We start from the raw sequence: 14053 nt of genomic DNA on the forward strand, positions 1-14053 counted from the left end.
CTACGGAAGAGTATTAGGGCCAGGCATAAGAAAAAATAATACTATTTTGCCTGTCGAGAATAAAGTCGAATTTTCGCGAAAAAAGTCTACTCCTCTGGTCCATCATCTAATTACTTTATTTTCGACATGTCGACTTTATTCTCGACAGGCAAAATATAAATATTTTTTCTTATGCCTGGCCTTAATACTTCTCCGTAAGTTCCTTATTTTGATGTAACACAATCAGAAAAACGCCAAAGGGCAGAGAATAGGCTACCGTCGCAAATGAGACTACATTAACTTACAGTTAATTAACCCTATTTTTTAAAAAGGTCAACCCAGAACATACTTCTAACCGTACGGCAAAAAAAAATTAGTCTATTGGCGAAAAGAAATTCTGCAACCATTTCACAAATTACCGATTTAAATCCAGCTAGCGTCGACGTCACCATTTTTGTTGTGTGTTCAGGTTCCGTTTGATTAAATAGCGTCTTTGTTGTTTTGTTTTTTTTAAGGGTATATTTTATATATTTATTTGTATTTTTTTTTTTTTAAGCTCGCTCTACATTTAGAGCCGAGTCATTTAGGACTTATGGAAGTTTTTCTGTGCCATCAGAGTTTCAAAATCAGACTTTGAATTTGAAAAACCAACAGTGTAAAAAAAAAATTCAACTTCCAAAAATTCTGTGGAAAAAAATTCAACTTCCAAAAATTCTGTGGAAAAAAATTCAACTTCCAAAAATTCAGTGAACTTCCATAAGGGAGAAGCAATCGATCCCTGTCTCAATTCATCCAACGGCAGCCAATCAAGTTACGCTACATTGGACAGATCAGCCATGTCCACCAACGCGGGTGATGGTGCTTCAGTGAGTGAGTTTAAATTTATTTGCCATTTGTGTCAATAAAATTGAGTAATAGATATTACTCCATTGAGCTGATCTGATGAATTGAGACAGGGATCGATTGCTTCTCCCTGTTGATGTTGAGTCTGGTTCTTTTTCCACTGAATTTTTTTTCCACTGAATTTTTTGAAGTTGAATTTTTTTTTTTTTTACACTGTTGGTTTTTCAAATTCAGAGTCTGATTTTGATGCTGTAAAAATTCGATATTAGAAATTCGTATTCAAACTCTGATGGCACAGAAAAACTAACTTCCATAAGGACTTCTTCATAAAGCCCTCATGAATTTCGGAGGAACAATTCCTCCTGATGTGTGTGCTCGTCTCGCTGAGCGGTGCTGCAGCTCTTCTCCGCATCATCAGCATGCACAACACGCAGCATTAACCGTCTGACAGCACGTCATGTGACTTTTCCCCTCATTGTGTCCGGCGGAGACAGCACGCACAGGCAGCAACAGGAGAGGAAGAGTCCGAGAAGCTCAGTTAAAAGAGAGAGAGAGAGAGAAAACCACATTCCAGCATTATGGCCGGGCGGGACGAACTTTTAAAGTCTATATGGCACGCGTTTACATCGCTGGACGTGGACAAAAGCGGGAAAGTCTCCAAATCTCAGCTGAAGGTAGGCTGTTCAAGTTACCCCACTTTTTCTTTTAGCTGAGCAAGGCACTGTCGACTAGTCTCAGTCACCCTTTAGAGTCTTTGAAAAGACTGCTGGTGTTCTTCCTCTTTCTTTCCTCTGAAAACAACGCTTCTCGGTTTGGCCACAGCAGAGACGCACCTGTTAATTGTTTGTGCACTGCAGAAGAATCCCGCTGTGAGGCTTTCCAGATGAAAAAAACTGCAGAAAACATCGGGAGGAACAGAACTGAGCCTATAACGGACCGGTTACGCGCATTAAAGTAGTTTCATAAACTGGTTTTACTGAAATGTTTTGATCCAAATCCAGTCGCACAGCCAGAAAAAGAAAACAAAGAAACCGGATTTATTTATTTTTTCTTTCCTGTTAATAGTTCTAACCGTCTCACACCCACATGTTGACGGCGCAGTTACAACCCAGTGTGCCAGCCAAGCATTGTGTAGCAGTTCAAATAAACAGCAGGAAAAGGTCAAGTTTAATTTCAGCCACCTGAGACTCTTTTACAGACACTACCTGAGGCTAGTTATTTTCTTCCCAAACAATATCCTCAAAGTAGCAGAATGCAATGCAGCTCAGACATGTCTGCTGAAAGAGGTGATTTATTCTGCCCTTGTTCTCTTGGTTGGACCACACTTTGTTCTCTTTTCAAATGCCCCAGTTTCCACAAGGGCTTTTGGACCACACAAACCTTCTATGGTTCCTGGAACTGTTGAAGCTAGTTCCTCCTCTTTATTTATTTTTTGTGTGTGTGTGTGTGTGTGTGTGTGTGTGTGTCCACCACAGGAACAGCGGCTGGTCGTAGGATTCTGTTTGTAGGCTCTGTGTGTGTTTAGCTGGTGCTGTTGGAGCGTGAGAGAAACTTTTCAGTTATGTCACTGTATTGTGGATGATGTAAAGTAGCAATTAAAAGTTTGAACACACTCCCTCCTTAATAATGAATGGGTGGGTGTGTCCAAACTTTCCACTGTTAAGTGTAAGTGATTGGTTGGTTGAGTAAGTGAGCAAAGCATTGAGCTTATATGCAGCAGAGGAATTAAAATTGGTTTGCCCACCACCTGCCGGCCTACTCCACCTCAGTGTTCCTGTCCGTGGCGTCTGCTGGAAGCCTTTTGAGGAGCTCCAGTCCTCACTGAGCTGTTTGGTCAGAGAGTGACCTCCATTTGAGTGCCAAAAGTTTACAGAAGATGTTCTAGAAAAAAAAAAGAACCAGCAAAAAAAATTGAATCAGGACAGAGGTTTATTTTGAGTTTAAAGGTTCAGTATATGACAATTTCTCCCAGAATCCCACCTAGAAATACATCAGAAATATTGTGATTGTTTAAAAATTCCCAAAGTTTATGCTTTTCAGCTGAAAGGCAATATGGAGTGTGAAGAAGGTCTTTACAGCTTTGCTTAGATAACAGAAGGCGCACAGACGGTAAATGTAAAATGTACTTTATTTATACAGCCCTTTACAGACAATCCTTACAGTGTACCAAAGTGCTTTACAGCAGGTAATAAATAAAGAGAAGAATAAGTAAAAACAATAAAAGAACAGTGAAAGCAATAAAATATAGCCTAACAAAATCGAATAAGATAAGTGTCATCATACTACTGGGTATTAAAAGCAATCCTAAATAAGTAGGTTTTTAGCCTAGATCTGAAGAGGCCCAGGTCAGAAATAAGACGCAGCTTGACGGGGGGCTTATTCCAGAGCCTGGGGGCAGCGACGGAAAAGGCTCGCTCACCCCAGGGTTTGTATTCTGACCTGGGCACTTCCAGCAAAAATGGATCTGTTGACCTCAGAGCTCTACCAGGACTGTTAAAAGCTCAGATAAATACGATGGGGCGAGGCCGTTAAGAGCTTTAAAAACAAACATTAAACGTTTAAAATCAGTTCTATAAAGGACAGGAAGCCAATGGAGGGAGTTAAGAACAGGAGTGATGTGCACACGTCTGTTGGTGTTGGTTAAAAGACGGGCAGCAGCGTTCTGCACAAGTTGAAGGCGACTAAGAGAAGACTGGGAGACGCCGACATAAAGTGCATTGCGATAGTGTAACCGTGAACTTATTAGGGCCTGGATGGCTTTCTCAAGGTCATGACGACTTGGAGTGACTCAGAGTTAGGTTTTACCTTTGATTTGGATCTATTTGTTTCGGACTTTGATTCAGTTCCCCTTGTGAAACAGCGAGTGGCTTTCTCAGGTCAGACACTGAACACATTTTATTTGGCAGGAGTAGGCAAATTGATCTGTTAGCTTGTGGAGTGCTTTCAGAAATGACTTTTTCTTGATATGTTCATCTCTCAGACTATTAAAGCTCCCATAGTAGCTCTGATTATGATGGGGCTGTGATTTCAGGTGCTGTCTCACAACTTATGTACAGTCTTGAGGATCCCACATGACCCGGTGGCGCTGGAAGAGCACTTTAAAGATGACGATGAGGGTCCTGTCTCCAACCAGGGATACATGCCATACCTGAACAAGTTCATCCTGGATAAGGTCAGTAACACATTTGGACACTGCCAGCCCAAGCCAACTGAACTGGTGCTTTTCCTGTATCCTTGGCCTTCTCTATGGAATCATGTTTGTGGTGTTTTCTTCTGTGGGTCACATACATGTGCAGGTAATTCTCATCTTAAAAAAGTTTAGGATCTCCTCTAACTCCATATTAGTGCCAGAAAACAGCCAAATTTCCTCTGTTGTAGAGGGGACATTAACCATCAGTGATTTGACTTTTGAGTCACAAGCCTGCGCTTCATATCCTTGAATGGAACATGATGCATTATCAGGAGCTGAAAGACACAACAAGCCAGAGTTATGAGCCAACAAGCAAGACATGAAAATGTGTCTGTAGGTCCAGGTTGGTTTTTTTCTTAAATCTGTCATTTTATTGATATTTTGTTTTGCAGTTGGAATGTGTTGCTCAGTGATCATTCACACTCTAAGTGTGTATTATTGATTTAAACATATAAATCCAGAAAATGGCAGTAATTTAATGACCCTGGAATTCTTGACTTTAATTCGCAACATTTTTCTATCAGTCACTGCATGGACAGCATCACAAAATCACTTGCTGAACACTGAGTCGCCTCATTCTGCCCTTTCTGTGCCTGTGTGATGTCGTCACACTGTGGTCTCAGCATGAATGGAACGTTTGCGATTGTTTAGCTGGGGACGCTGACAAATAAGAAGCCTTTTTCTTTTAGATGTCATAAGCAGCGCTGTGATAGGATTCCTTCTCACTGTCTGAAGTTTGTGATGCATGACGTCTTAACGATGGTGCTGAGTGGTTGTTGCCATGGCAGCAGACCATTGGTATTATTATAATGTTGACTTGCGTAAAGGAGTGACTGATATTTAAAACCCCCGCCGTCATGTTGCAGCAACAGACGACTACATGAGCTTAAAAGGGACAAACCAAACGATGTGTCTAGTGGGCCGTTTACATTTTATTTGTTTTACCACTTTAGTTTGGAGCTTGGCAGAATTCAGTTGGCCGCAGTTTGACACAAAATGAAACTGAATACAATTAAAGACGTGTAGCAACAAAGCCATATTCCACATCAGTGTCTCATTTTGGGATCGTTTTACAATTGGAGAGGCTGTGATTTAGGATTGGACCAACAGACTGTCCATTTATTAGCTTTGTCCTGCATATGTCGTGCTAATGCTAACTAGGTATATTGGGCTATTTTTGCAACTCATCTGATGTGGCAGAATAAATGAATCCATCATATCAGTGCTTGGGGATTTCCAAAGCGTAGTTTGCAATCATAAAGTGAGTTTCTGATGTAGCAAATCTAAACTATTTGATGATTAACACTTCTTCCTCCTTCCTTCTTCTTGGGTTAAAGCTAACTTGACAGAGGGATGAAAAGTAGGTAAACTTGGCCTCGATATTTGTCCATAACACCGCAGGGATTTTTCCCAAAATAAGATTTGGCTTAAAACCTAGAATCTTGGTTGCCAACGAGAACCAACTGACACCCAGATCTGCATGGGAATCATGCCAACTCTGCACAGCTCACCATTTATGCTGATGAGGAATGGCATGTGAAACCGGTGCTGTGGTTACAATGTGTCAGTTCACTTTGAAGCAGTTACTGAAAAGAATTGGTTTGCAAAAGAGAACCAAAGAACTTCCCTGTTGTCAAAAATAAATCAAGCATCTAACCTACATGGAATGATTTGGCTTTTAGAAGAATGAAACAAAGGTAACACAAAGCCGGATATACACCAAACTAAAACATGGAAAAACAAAATCAAAACCCTGAAGAACCAGAACGGACAGATTGACCAAAATAGAAACAAGGAACTAGGAGCAGCACGAGAGACGATCGCGGTGAAGAAGAGTGAAGGAAAGTTTAAATACAGAGGAGGGTGATTGGTGAATGAGTGCAGCTGAGGGTGAGTGAACACAGGTGAAGAGACTGAGGAAACGTGAGGACATGACGCAACCAGAACATGAAACGGAATGGAAAAGCAAACGTCAAAACACAACGGGTCATGACACAAAGTGTAGAAGGAAGAAAAGTATTTCCTTATGTAAGAGGCTCCTTGATTTAATGTCTCATACAGGTGTTATTATAATGGTTGTTTAATATAACAAGTCAATGGAAAACATCCATTGGAGGTTCTCTGAGTGCCGGGGTCATCGCTGCTTGACAGATACAATCTATCATTGTAACCTCCATTTCTTATTTGAGCCACATTTGGAGCTAGTGAACACTCACTGTTATCTAAGAAATGAGCTGATCAATTGCCAGACTAACAGATGATTGGATGCGCTATAGTTTTATAGTCTTTCTCCTGGTTTGTCCTGTTAAACTTTAATTGGACTTTTATGACGTCTGTGCTGGTGACTTAATAACTGCATGACCCAGTAGCACCTCTCCTTGACTGAACTTCACTGCGTACTAAGTGAGTTTAACGACAATTTTTTTTTGTTTGTCGTTTGGTGCAAGAGTGAGCAACTTGTGAGAAATTTAGAAATTTTTTCTTGTCAAAGTTGCATCATCAGTTTCTTGTTCTGCCTCTTTGGTCATCAGTTGTCTGGAAGGTAGTTGTAAAACATGTTTAACAAATATCAGCTCTGCATCAGTCCTGTCTGTATATATGTGTGTGTGTGTGAGTGATATACAGTAGGGCAAAAAAAAATTAGTTAGCCACCAATTGTGAAAGTTCTCCCACTTAAAAAGATGAGAGAGGCCTGTAATTTTCATCATAGGTACACTTCAACTATGAGACAGAATGGGGGGGGGGGGGGAATCCAGGAAATCCCATTGTAGGACTTTTAATTAATTAATTGGTAAATTCCTTGGTAAAATAAATATTTGGTCACCTACAAACAAGCAAGATTTCTGGCTCTCACAGACCTGTAACTTCTTCTTTAAGAGGCTCCTCTGTCCTCCACTCGTTACCTGTATTAATGGCACCCGTTTGAACTCGTTATCAGTATAAAAGACACCTGTCTACAACCTCAAACAGTCACACTCCAAACGCCACTATGGCCAAGACCAAAGAGCTGTCAAAGGACACCAGAAACAAAATTGTAGACCTGCACCAGGCCAGGACCAGGACGACTGGAAAGAATGAATGGGGCCATGTATCGTAAGATTTTGAGTGAAAACCTCCTTCCATCAGGAAGGGCATTGAAGATGAAACGTGGCCGGGCAACGAAGGAGTGGCTTCGTAAGAAGCGTTTCAAGGTCCTGGATTGGCCTAGCCAGTCTCCAGATCTCAACCTTATAGAAAATCTTTGGAGGGAGTTGAAAGTCCGTGTTGCCCAGCGACGGCTCTAAAACATCACTGCTCTAGAGGAGATCTGCATGGAGGAATGGGCCACAAAACCAGCAACAGTGTGTGAAAACCTTGTGAAGTCTTACAGAAAACGCTTGACCTCTGTCATTGCCAACAAAGGGTATCTAACAAAGTATTGAGATCAACTATTGTTATGGACTAAATACTTATTTTCCACCCTAATTTGCAAATAATTTCTTTAAGAATCAGACAATGTGGTTTTCTGGATTTTTTTTCTTTTTTTTTTTCTTCTCATTCTCATAGTTGAAGTGTACCTATGATGAAAATTACAGGCCTCTGTCAGCTTTTTAAGTGGGAGAACTTGCACAAATGGTGGCTGACTAAATACTTTTTTGCCCCACTGTCGCAACACACACATTAACCTTTTAAACAAGGACAAATCCTCTTCTTACACACTGTCTGACATCCAGTATGTTCCGTAAGAGCATTTTCCAGCTCCGCATGATTTGTACATGAGTGAAACTTCGAATTGAAAGGAAGTGATCTTTATGTTCTGATGCATCATTTTCTCCACGTTTCACAATCTGCACAGACATTTTCTGTAATAACTGACTCATGTTTACTCACTCAAAACTTAAACTGCTACGTTTTCTTTCTTTTCTTTCTGAAAATGTAAATTCCTGATTTAGCTTCAGGAGAAGTGACATGAAGTCATAGGCGGACATTAATAACCTTGCCCCAACATCATCAAAGTTGTACGTAATTTTCCGCACACAACCCCACCCACCCATTGACATGAAGGTGGCTGTTCTGTGGATTAGGTGGGGGGGTGTTAAAGCATTCAACTGACCTTACTGCTGAGGAAACTCCACCCGGTCTCACAAGGAAGCTGTGTGTGCGTGTTTTTGTGTGTGTAAACCCGAAACTCAAAAAGCAGGACAACAAGAATCCTGTTTTACAAATGAATGGCTTGGCTTGTCAGGAAAATGTGTGTGTGTGTGTGTGTGTGTGTGTGTGTATTTGTACTATAGATGGGAAGTAGAGCTGGATGGAGACCGTGCACCATCCCCACTGACGCACTCTGTTTTTATGGAAGAAAGCAGCAGAAAATAAAATGCAGGAGACCTCTGAAACATGAACTTATCTGAGGACAAAGAAGACAACTTTTGTGTAGAGCGCTGCCACCGACACGTTGATTTGACTGTGACGATAAATCGTACGACTCCACGTTTAGTGGTTTGCTGAAGAGGTGTTTGTGTGTGAAGCCACTACACAGAACAATATACTTACAGCACCCATATGTTGTGAGTCCTCTTTGTTTTGTTGGAAGGAATTCTGGGCCAAAATAAAAGTCTGAGCTAAAGCTAAACCAAGGTTTAAAGGGTGTGAGTTAGATTTATCAGGCGGTATTTTGGGACAGCGTTTCCCTGCTGAGATGCTGCAGACTGTTCCTAAGAAGGACTGAAGATTCCTTAAATAATTTCTTGACCAGGGTTTTTTTTTTTTTTTTGGCACATCACAGCGTGCAAGGTCTGTTTAAAGACTTTGAAACTTGTGAACGGATCTCTAACCATTGGATTGCTGTGGTTGCATCATGTCACTCTTTGTCATTGTCAGGAGATAATTGATGCCTAAAAAAAAAAAAAACCTTGTTCCGTGGCTGTCCTACTGAGTTTAACTTTAGAGAACTATGACGTGCAAAATAACCTCGACTCCACCCGACCCTGACGGAGCAGAGTTTTGAAGAATAGAAAAAAGGTATCCGAAGTTGAGACAGCTCTCTTATTAGTTGCCACACTTCATGGTTCTCTGCTGACAGGCTCTTCAGTAGTTTCAGTTGAATCTTCAGTTTACTAGAGCGTGGCCTTTTGGAAATATGGTTTTAGAAGCCAGATGTATCTTTGATCAACACCTGCAGATTTTTGCAGTTTTGTGTTCTGGACCATTTCAAAGCTCTACTGAATTCCCCTTTTAAGTTACTTTCTCTTCTCTTCTTTCTCCTCATCTTAACTGGGATTAATTCTTCTGTTTCAGCAAAACCTCTGAATGGAAAAAAAAAAAACTTGTTTGATCCAAACGTTTGCATCGAGCCATGGTTATGGTTCAACTTACTTTTTAGCAGGACCACCGTCCTTGTCCATGTCCCAGTACTGTACACGCACACGGGAGGGGAACAAAATTATTGACCGAAGTATGTCAGATGCTTTGGATGGTGTGAGGAAAATATACAAGACTATTTTTAACAAAAGATTAAAAAAGATAGAACTTTGGATGTGCGGAACGTCATCCATGCAGGAGGGATTTGAGCCCATATTATCTCTGTATTATTCCAGTTTTGAAAAGCTCGATTTTTCTACGACTTAAGCTGAACTAACATGCCAACATCCTGTTTTGGTAGGCCTGACACAATAATTTGTGCATCGAGGGCCGTGTAAACATATTTATTATCATGCCGTGTATCTCAGTCTGACTGCACTTCTAGCAGCTCTGCAGCTGTCAGCATGAGAGCTGTAAAAGCTACTGCGAGAGATGAAGCTCGAGTTTGGACCCAGAATCTTAACAAACATGTTTGGGGGGGGGGCAGTGCTCACAAGCATCTCACTGTTGAAGTGTAGAGACTGAGAGAGACCTAGAAAAGGACGAGGAGAGAAGCAGTGAGCGCCGAGCAGAAAGACGAGCGTGACACAAAGATGGTGTACAAAGAGGTGCTCTTTCACAACAAATCCCTCTTTCACAACTTGTGTTCCCTTCTCGTCTGTTTTGCTGTAATCAGACTTTGCTGACTGACTTAAAAGCACACAGATGAAATAGAGAAGTTCCTCCTCTCTAAATACCTGAACACAGCCATCCTCACATGAGATTCACACTGAATAACAACAGGATTGATTTGCGTCTTTGGTTTGAAATGGAATATATAAAAAAAAAAGTTTAAACTGGGAAAAGCCGTTTCCTTGCATGCTTTTTTTTTCTTAAGCACAGCTCCACCCAAGATCTATTGTTAGGGCATTAAAGGGTATCTGGGGGCTTTAGAGTTGGTTTCCTTAGAGCTTTCTAGTTTCAGGTTTTTTCAAAACATTGCAGCTGTGTTGAAATTAATTTATGTCAGCAACAGCAGACCCAGAAGTGGAATGCAGCCCTCGGTAACAGACCTGAGAGTAGCTAGCCTGGCTCTCACGCAGACCCTTCGTGCTTCGTGCATCTTCGTGAGCTCGCACGAGGGTCTGGGCGCGCCTTGTTGAGCCCGAAGTCTTCGGTTACCCCATAAACGGGCCCGCCTCTATGCCTAGATCCAATCACAATCGTGGGGCGGGGTGTTAACAGGTATGACGTAGCATCCGGCGCGACAACGAACACATTCAAACACAGTACGACAACAACAAGCTCCTGCTTTGCTCGCTGCTGTTGTGTTTTGTTTATTTTCCACCACAGACCGAGAGACTGGTCGCGCTCCAACGCGTCACGTCCACTTTCGATATGATTGGTCAAAGTAGTATGTGACACACACATTGAATTCTCCAATCAGGTTCGAGAGGTTTTTGAATACAACCCCCGCCTACTCACAGCAGAGAACAGCTAGGCAACCGACAAAATTCCAGATGGATGAGAAACATCCATCTGCGTGAAAACCAGGTTAGAGTAGCACCATTCAGTGAAATATTTGTTTATATAGCCCAAGTGAGATTATCATCCAAAAATTCAACAACGGCACGTTGCACGTGCTCTTGATCAAAATAAACATAGCTGTTTCATTAAAGAAACGAAGAATTTGAGAAAATTTTTTGCTCTTTAGTTCCTCTGTGGGAACTAAAGTGTGAGCCATGCAAATGTATGGCAGATTATTTTTTTTTGTCATGTCAAGAGGCCACAAAAAGCCAAAAAGTCAGGTGATTGTAAAGCAAAACAGTGGGCTGAAAACTCAGCCGCATCATGCATAAGAAAAGTGACCATACGTCAAAAATGAGTCAAAGCACAAACCTTAGTGTTGGTCACCTTCTCTAGCGTTGCTTTAAAACAACCACTGAGCAGTATCCAATCTGCAGTAAAGCTGAATCTGTTCAAACTATAATGATACAGTAATTTTCAGTTGGCAGGAATCCGTCCATGCTCACCCTGTGATGACCAGCATGTAGCTGTGAGGCTAAACGCAGTACAGCAGGTAGGTCCCCCGTTAGCTGAACTGCTGTGGTCACACAGGATTAAATAAATGTAATTTTTTTTGGATATTTCAGATTAGCCACTCTAACTAGGGCTACCTCATGACCTCAAAACAATTTTTTTCAGTCTTTCCTTCATTTGCATATTGTTGGTCAGCTCGGCACGGCTCCTCCAAGCTTAATTTTTCACCACGGATGGCGTAACCTTGATGTGGTTGAGAACAGCTGCTTATCATTCCAGTTTCGATGGGAAAACTGCGGCGACACATAAAGGAGACACTAACCATTCCTCGTGCGTTTTATCATCGATTCAGCGATGCTTTTATCCAAAGTGACAAACAAGGGCCGATTATCCAGATGTCTTCAAAGTGAATGAATTTGCAACAGGCTTTTTAAGTTAGTTTTTTTTTTTAATCCACAGAAAAGGGAAAAAACGAACAACCAACACATGCACACAACAACTTAATGCGTTGGTATGTGTGTGGTATCTGTGTTTGAAAATAAATTTTTATAAGGGTTTCCTTATTTTCCTCAAAGTCATGTTTTCAATCGTCATGCACACAAATTAGATGTCAGTAATGTGTGTGGGAATTTAAAACCATTTCATGAAATGAGGAAGTGCATGCGTGTGTGTGTGTGTGTGTGTGCGCGTGTAAAGCTTTGGCTTAGGTCATTTGAATCTTTGGCTGAGGCAGTACTAAAAATCAGTACCAGATCAGTTATGTGGTACTTCATATCATGGAAAACAAACACAAAACAAGCGAGTTGTACTGCACCGTGTAATAGAGGAATCGGTAAATATTGATTCACTTTTGCAAACAGAACAGGAACAACGGTATCCATCAGCATGATATTTAGTAAGAGTGGAGCTTGATTAGAATGTTTTTATGCCAAAGTAGTCGATTTAAAATGTTACTTTTCTGGACAGCACCCTTTCATTTGCACCCCATATTCAAAACGTCACCCGGACTGCATTCTTCCACCTCCGTAACATCTCCAGACTCAGGCCCATCACTGACCCAATCCAACACCTGAAATCCTGGTCCATCGACTACTCCAATGCCCTCCTCACCAAACTCATCAACAGGCAAATCATTCAGACCTCGGCCGCCCGGATCATCACCTGTACCAAATCTTTGGACCACATCACCCCTGTTCTCATCCATCTTCACTGGCTCCCTGTTCAACACCACATCGACTACAAAAACCTTCTCCTCACCAAAAAAGCTCTCCACAATCTAACCCCCCCATACCTCTGCCACTTCCTTCACGAATACTCTCCGTCCCGCACCCTCCGCTCAACTTCTTCTGGACTGCTAACCACCCCCACGTCACGCCTCAGTACCATGGGTGCGCGAGCCTTCAGCTGCTCTGGAACTCCCTCCCCCCGCACATAAGACAGTCAGACTCCATCACATCATTCAACTCTCAACTCAAAACTCACCTGTTCAAACTGGACACTGTGCACTTCACTTGTTTTTATGTTGATGTTTCTATCTTTCATGCTTTTATTTTTTGTAAGGTGACCTTGTGTGAGTTGAAAGGCACCTCCAAATAAAATGTTGTATTATTAATATTATCATTATTAGTACTTCTTCCCCTTCATTAGTAGGTGGGGGCCGCAGGTCAGTGGTGTTCAAACCACCCACACATGTGAGTGACTTGAGTGAGGTCAGCTTCAGAAGGTGGTTAGAGCGCACAGATCGGATGCCGGATTCATCTGAATCCACTGAACTGTTATTTTGTGCAGTATTTGTTTTCTTTGTGAGCACAGGTGCATGTGAGGGCACAACTGTCTGGGAACCGTCCCACGCCATGGCTTAAACATGTCAACTTTGACCATCTGGTTGCTCCATGTCCACACACGGAACATTTGCTCCTAAAGTGCCTCTCAGGAAACTCATGTCAACGTCAGTGATCACATTAAACTTTAGAGACTGTTTTTTTTTTTTCTTCTTTGTGGGTAGAAGGGTGTTGAAATGTGTTGGTGTTCATAACAAGTAGTCGGTTTAAACATTATATGTACTGTACATCGTAACAAATAAGAAATTCAAATTGACCGCAGTTGATTTGAAATGAAAAACACATTTTCGAGCTGGAAGGATGAATGATTCAGAGATATTGGGTGGGGTGACACTTCAGCGCCCCCCCACAGGTTTCCAAACAGGCACTCAACCTCAACCAGCACAATAGTGAATTACATCAGACCCTGTGTGGCTTTAGAAAACACAGCTCAGTGTACTCATTTACTTGGGCTGAATGTTGTTCTCTCACAAACAGAAAATGAAAAGAATTGAACAACTTTGGGAAAGTTCAGGATTGAATTAGCAGGGCACAGATAAAGCAGCATTGTTACGCAAATTACACATTTAAATGTTGGAATGATTCACTTCATCAGCCTTCTGCTCATTTCGAATGGAAAAGCTTTTGATTGTATCTTCAAAGAAAGACTGACAAGTTAATGGAATACAGAAGTAACGCAGTTCTGCAGGATTAACAATCAGCAGATTAGATGGTGACAGGTGAGGGTGTCGGGATCAGGTCTAAGAGGACCCACCACCAAAGGCTTAAAAGCTGATTCACAATTTCATCCTCCACATGCGGGAGACTTGCGTTAAAGACGATTTCATTATCTACACCAGTC

The 14053-nt window shown here is 41.6% G+C and overlaps 1 protein-coding gene across 1 annotated transcript in view; it reads left to right on the forward strand.

Moving 5' to 3' along the window:
• The first annotated feature begins 1271 nt into the window (after positions 1-1271).
• The window catches only part of swap70b (switching B cell complex subunit SWAP70b), a 29589-nt gene continuing 16807 nt past the window's right edge, over positions 1272-14053 (forward strand). The window contains exons 1-2 of the mRNA XM_075470480.1: positions 1272-1496; positions 3854-3994. Of these exons, the coding sequence (XP_075326595.1) occupies positions 1401-1496; positions 3854-3994 (237 nt within the window). The 5' untranslated portion in view covers positions 1272-1400. The remainder of the gene's footprint in view (positions 1497-3853; positions 3995-14053) is intronic.

The sequence above is a fragment of the Odontesthes bonariensis genome, chromosome 7 (genome assembly GCF_027942865.1).
Source record: "Odontesthes bonariensis isolate fOdoBon6 chromosome 7, fOdoBon6.hap1, whole genome shotgun sequence".
NCBI classification, from domain to species: domain Eukaryota; kingdom Metazoa; phylum Chordata; class Actinopteri; order Atheriniformes; family Atherinopsidae; genus Odontesthes; species Odontesthes bonariensis.